The sequence below is a fragment of the Gymnoscopelus braueri genome (assembly GCF_963280865.1).
Source record: "Gymnoscopelus braueri genome assembly, chromosome: 2".
NCBI lineage: Eukaryota > Metazoa > Chordata > Actinopteri > Myctophiformes > Myctophidae > Gymnoscopelus > Gymnoscopelus braueri.
The window spans coordinates 59,982,568-59,988,567 of NC_137604.1; the positions used below are offsets into that span (position 1 = coordinate 59,982,568).

The 6,000-nt window shown below is 47.0% G+C and overlaps 2 protein-coding genes across 2 annotated transcripts; one reads left to right on the top strand and one right to left on the bottom strand.

Annotated features, from left to right (window-relative positions):
- Positions 1-845: 845 nt before the first annotated feature.
- On the bottom strand, positions 846-3,728 carry LOC308106264 (SEC23-interacting protein-like; the record flags this gene model as incomplete). The annotated part of the gene is made up of 1 exon (XM_080457318.1): positions 846-3,728. The coding sequence occupies one exon, from the start codon at positions 3,726-3,728 to the stop codon at positions 846-848; it is 2,883 nt and encodes a 960-aa protein (XP_080313444.1).
- Positions 3,729-4,986: 1,258 nt separating this feature from the next.
- LOC308106275 (iron-sulfur cluster assembly 1 homolog, mitochondrial-like) lies at positions 4,987-5,376 on the top strand (the record flags this gene model as incomplete). Its single annotated transcript, XM_080457327.1, has 1 exon — positions 4,987-5,376. One exon carries the CDS (start codon positions 4,987-4,989, stop codon positions 5,374-5,376), a length of 390 nt encoding a protein of 129 aa, XP_080313453.1.
- Positions 5,377-6,000: the final 624 nt, after the last annotated feature.

Sequence of the window (6,000 nt, forward strand, 5' to 3'; positions counted from 1 at the left end):
GTCTGGGTGCCTGTCAGTGGGTGCATGGTGTTGAACAGTAGTAGAATGGAGACACAATGTCTTCCCGGTAAGGGCTCCTTACATGGCATTGAGGACAAAGAAATTGGGAGAAAAAAGGTTTAAAAATGTATTTAGAAAAAAAAAACTGTCTGTCTGTCTGTCTGTCTTTTGTAAATAGCACTATTGAAAATATCATGGTTAAATGCAACCTGCATGCTGGCTAGTATGTGCACACTGAAATGAAAACAAAGTTGTCTCTGTAATACATTGTAATCCCATTGGGGGAAAAAACACTTAACGGGCATGTGAAAAAAAAATCTGTCACATGTAAAGAAAAATCTGCAATAAAGTTACAGAAAGAGAGATACATAACTGTTACATCAAAGTCTAGGACTGTGTTTATTGGCATTAGAACAATACGTAGCCCTTCGATTTTTAACTAACTTATTGTAATTGTAAGAAGCCATTAAGACCTTCAGCGCTTGGGTGACTCGATGATGGGGGAAATCCACTGTGTGGTGCATCCAGTTCACACTATGATTCTCTGTCATCATAGTTTTAAATGCAATCAATGTAATCCTTTATGCCAAATAATTCAGAAGTATGTATGGATGACAATGTGTTAATCAATAATTGAGCTTGACCTTTATCCACCAAATTGCACCATATGTCATATATTGTTAGAGTTAGCACAGCATGCATGCATACATATACAAAGCTTCATTACAATAGTTTCAGGAACGCTTCACAGCTCAATTAATAAAGCTGGACTTGACTTTGATTTTGAAATATTTTATGACAATGCGTCATTATGTCAGAGTAGTATTATTGACGCCTCAAGTACATCATTGCATTAATGTACTAATCCCCATGGATTCGTAGACTTCTTTGAGAATAAGCAGGGCTGTGTCTTCGGATTCCCAGTAGCACTGATGACTCTGAAGGGCAAAAATGTACTCGTTGAAACTCTCAATAGGCTTCTCCTGCAGGACATAGTCAATGCGGTTCCCGCCGTTCAGCATCCCTATCTTCACCGGCGGTTCCTCTTCTTGGCGTGGCTCAGGACTGTCCGAAACATTTCGTTCTTCGTGTACCTGTTGCTGCTTCTCGTCCACCACTTCTTGGCGTGGTTCGGGACTGTCCGAAATGCCTTGTTCCTCGTGTGCCTGCTTCTCCTCCTCCGCCTCTTTGATCTGATCTGCTACCATGGCCAACTCCACCTGTAGCTGAGCAGAGGAGGTGTGGAAACGAGCAAACTCGTTGAGCGTCTGCCAGGCGGTCTTCAGGGAGCTGATGAAGCCATATTTCAGGTCCGAGCCCATTTTGGAGAGGCTCTCCTTCAGCTCAAGATGCATCCTCTTTCTCCCTTTGTGATGTGGGATCAATACAGGCGGCAGGTTCTCCAAGTGGGGAACGATCATGGGTTCGATCCTGTACGCCACCGAGTCCAGCGGGTGATAAATGTTAAAGAAACCCTTGCAGGTAGGCAGCTGGTATGTCTCTTCGATCTTCTCCAGACCCCGGACTGTCAGGAACATGGCAATTGGAGAACCTAGGGCGAAGAAATTCACTGGCTCAAAGTCCAAGGCGTGGTAGATCACTGACACCTGTCCAGTGCCGGCTTCAAAGCAGTTGTAATCGACATAGATGTTTCTTCCCACACGTAGCTTTGTGATGGTGTGATCAGGCAGAGGTTCAGGTACTGCCTGTGGTGCTGCCACCTCTTGGCCGAGGTCTTTCACCTCCATTTTCTTTTCTTGAGCCGCCTGGCGAGTGGCCTGCTTATTCAATGTGTCGTTGACAAATTTAGCAACCCTTTTCCTGGGTCCCAGTGGGAGTCCCATCTCTTTCAGGTCCTCAATTGTGCACATGAGCAAAGATTCAACGTCAATCTTCTCTTCATCAAAGGTGCTCTCGTATTCAGATAGGCCCAGATGTTGCAGGACAGCGGGTAGATCTTCAAACTCATCTCCTTCATCTTTAGGCTCTTCCACAAAAGATGGTGTGAGGGCATTAAGTGCCTGAGCATCCTGTTTCATGTCTACTGCGGGGACTTCCTTATTAGTTGGCATGGTTGGCATGACCTGTGCAGGGGAACCATTCTTCTGATTTGAAAGCAAGTCAAAAAGTATCAGGGAACCTAGGCCATGTCCAACCACTGATACAGCCCCTGTGTAGTCCGGGTTTCTCTTCATGAACAGGGCATGCAGTCTGTTAATCTCCAGGGTAACTGTGTCAATGATGGTCTGGCAGTACGTGGGGCTGTTATAGATAAGCACATCCAGCAGCGTCTTGTTGGTAAAGTGTCGCAAACGTCCAGCACTGGGCAAGGTGATCTTCCTTATCTTCCCGTCCACCCCTGTGACGTCTCCATGCAGAGCCGTGTGCCACTGGACTGGGAGGAACTCCACCCTTCTGATGACATGCTCATCCTGGGATGTCTTAAAGTGACTTTGCGTTAGTGTGAGCGACACCGCACGAAAGTCGTCCACACACTCCACCATGCTCCGACATCCCAGGTCACACACGGGACCAATTCCGTGCACCATGAACACCAGATGATCCACCTTAGGTAGCTCTCCATCAGGCACTTCGTCATGATCGTCATCGATGCCCCTCTTCACCACCCTGGGCCTGGTCTGACCATCTTGAGCCGTGCCGCGCTCATCTGGCGTGGCAGAGGACTGGAACTGGACTATCACCGTCGGATCGTGCATGACAATGGTTTCGCCAGATGGAAATTCTAGCCTGCGTTGCCACTGGTTGGTAGATACAGATTTCTTGTATTCTCCCTCCAGCTTGTCACCGAACTCCTCTGAATAGGGAATGAAGTGGCTGTCGGAGTCTCCCTTATAGAACCAGGTGCAGCGTCGGATCTCGGCGGGTTCCTCCTCCCAATACGCAGCGGTCCGCGTGCGGTCGCACAGCTGCACGTCATAGCGGCCTCCATCCGTGCACACGATCACATTCTCCGGGTCCGGCTGAACGGAATTATAGGTCTCTTCCAGCTGAAGGGAGTCAATGATACTGAAAGGAAGCCAGACACTCTTTGATTCCACTTGTTGGCAGTAGAACCAGTGAGGCTGAACAGGCTCATAGACATCACAGTTGTGCAACAGCATCCCGGGATTGGCAAGTACCACATCTGTGATAGGTGCTGGTGGGGGAGGTGAGGGTGTCAGAATATGTGTGGGTGGCGTGAGCTTCGTGAATGTAGGGCCTGCCGTTTGGAACGTCTGTTGTGGCGGAAGGCCCAGAGAATAGGGGCTTTGCTGTGGTGGTTGAGGTGACATTTGCAGTTCTGGAGCGGAAATGTAAGGGCTGGCTCTGCTGCTGATGAGAGTGTGCATGCGGTATGGGTTAAAACCCTGCTGGGACCCCTGGGGAGTGTGTGGTCCCGTAGGACTTTGGTGAACTGTACTACTGAATGCAGGAACAGAGTTAGTCTGAGCGCCAGGAGGAGGTGGTGGGAGAGAAGTGGGACTCGTTGTTTCCGGAAGAGCAACTAAATGTGACAGTGGCGGGCATGGCTGATGCTCGCCTATTGATGCAAAGGGGTCATGGCTGCTGCTGGTCACCTTGGTTGAATCATCTGGTGACAACACATCAAGGCCAGTGGCCTGACTGACCGGTATGAAAGGCAGATTCAAGGTAAACTCTGGAGCCGCGCTAAACAGTAGATTCGCACCGGAGGCGTTGGGCACATTATACATTTTTCTGTCAGCCATGTTCACGCGACTTATATGTATGATAAACTAACTAGCACAGTACCTGGATCTCTCTTCTTCCATCAACAGAACTTCTGACCCACCGCAGTGTTGTCGAGCAACAAAAGCACATAACTAGTGAGTGATGTCTGCTGACTGATCCAGGAACGGTGTGGTGTGACCACCAGCTGAATAGAATAGTGGTTATAGGATTTGTCTTCCAATCTCTGATCAAGTGGATCTTCTTGCCCTGAAATGGTAACTCTTGGCGGTGATGTTTTAACCAGCTTTGATGCTCACGTCATCAGTATGATACGGCTATAATTGTCAGACATATTCAAATATATGGAGTTTTCCAAATATGGAGGTCTGTGATGATGTCCCATAACTGTTCTAAAATCACTGTAAGTCACGACCACTTGAGAATTTTTATTTAATCTAGCATATCCTGTATATTAAAATTGCCTGTGCGGATGGACTTTGGGTGGACGGTGGATGATGAGCGTCACAAACGTAACATGCCCCATATATGGAGACAACTTTAAACTACATTTTCTGTCTGCAAAGCGGCCTGAACATCTAGTCACATAGAAAGTAAGTTTATCTCATTAGAATATGTAGATACGTTTTCGGGCTAACCCAGCAGTTAATATGGCATCACAATAATTTTAACCACTTTAATCGTTTATTCTTTGGCTATTCAAAAATAGCAGATCTAAAAGCTCATAGTGCGGCGCAGAGTGCCGCACTATGAGCTTGTAGATCTGCTATATTTGAAACATTTTGAACATAATGTGCAAATCTTTGAATTCTTTTTTTTAAAGTGAAAATGTTTAATTAAAATCTTTGCTTCTGGGGGGTCCCTGGATGGAACAAAATATTTTGAGATGGGGTCCGCGTAGCCTGGTAAAGCCCCTCCCTCCGTAAAATCTCATTTCCATTTGCTGAAATAAATTACAAATGAGATTTCCGTAGGGAGGGTTTACCAGGCTAGGGTCCGCGGCCAAATACATATAATTTTGACATGAAAAGGTTTGAGAACCACTGTCATACGCCATGTGTCATGACGTCACAAACTGCCCACATGAAGTATGAAGTCCACATGCGAGCCAGGCCGTTATTAGACCCCGTCTTGTTAATGATTGATAGTGACGTCAGTGTGATGTCATTGGTTCACTGACTATTTAAACCTGACATGCATAATTTTTTTCATGACAGAAAAGCATTTTCAGTTAGCAGAGAGCATAATGGAGATTATCCCTTCCACGACAGCTTAAACATGTCTTCCTCGCTGTTGCAAGCGACCTTTCGCGTGGCCAGTAGAATAACGGCGTCGCCGACTAGAGCCGCGTTAACGCTGACCCCTGCGGCCGTAGACAAGATCAGGTCGCTGCTGCGGGATAAGCCCGACTACGTGGGTCTGAAGGTCGGGGTGAGGACCCGCGGCTGCAACGGACTGACCTACACGCTGGACTACACCAAAGAGCTGGACAAGTCCGACCAGGAGGTGACGCAGGACGGCGTGAAGGTGTTCATCGACAGGAAGGCCCAGCTGACCCTCCTGGGCACCGAGATGGACTTCGTGGAGTCGAAGCTCTCCAGTGAGTTTGTCTTCAACAATCCCAACATCAAGAGCACGTGTGGCTGCGGCGAGAGCTTCAATATCTGACTGCCGTTACACTCAGATGAGTGTTATGTGCATGTGATGTACAAAATGCACGACAAGATGAATTTTAAGATTTTACTGCTTCTTTTTAAAGCCCTAAATGGTCAGGCTCCTGCGTATATGTGTATCTGTGATCTTTTAACTCCTTATAAGCCAGGCTGCTGCCTGAGATCATCCAGCAGGGCCTTATTGACGGTAGCCTGGCATTGGCCAGACTGATAACTGCTGTCCGTACAACAGTGAAAAGCATCAAAATCATTTTCTGATTTCTCATACTCTTTCCCTATGGGCCGAAGTCCAGACTGATACGTGAGTGTGAATCGTCGTTATCAGTCTGGCTAATGCCAGCCTATATTGACGGTACCAAAGTCTCGCCTTGTCACAAAGGGCGACCACACCAGGCTTTTGCCGTTCGGGCCGTTTGGCTCGGCTGTGGAACTCACTGCACATGGGGACCTCGGGCAGGCAAACTCAGTGTCCTCCTTCAAATGTCTTCTAAAAACTCACCTCTATCGCACAGCTTTTTCTTAGATTATGAACTGTTGTACTATTTATGCAATTCATTTTAGATTTTTATTGTATACTAACTGTTGTTATTGTAAAGCACTTAGTGACTTGTTTTTGAAA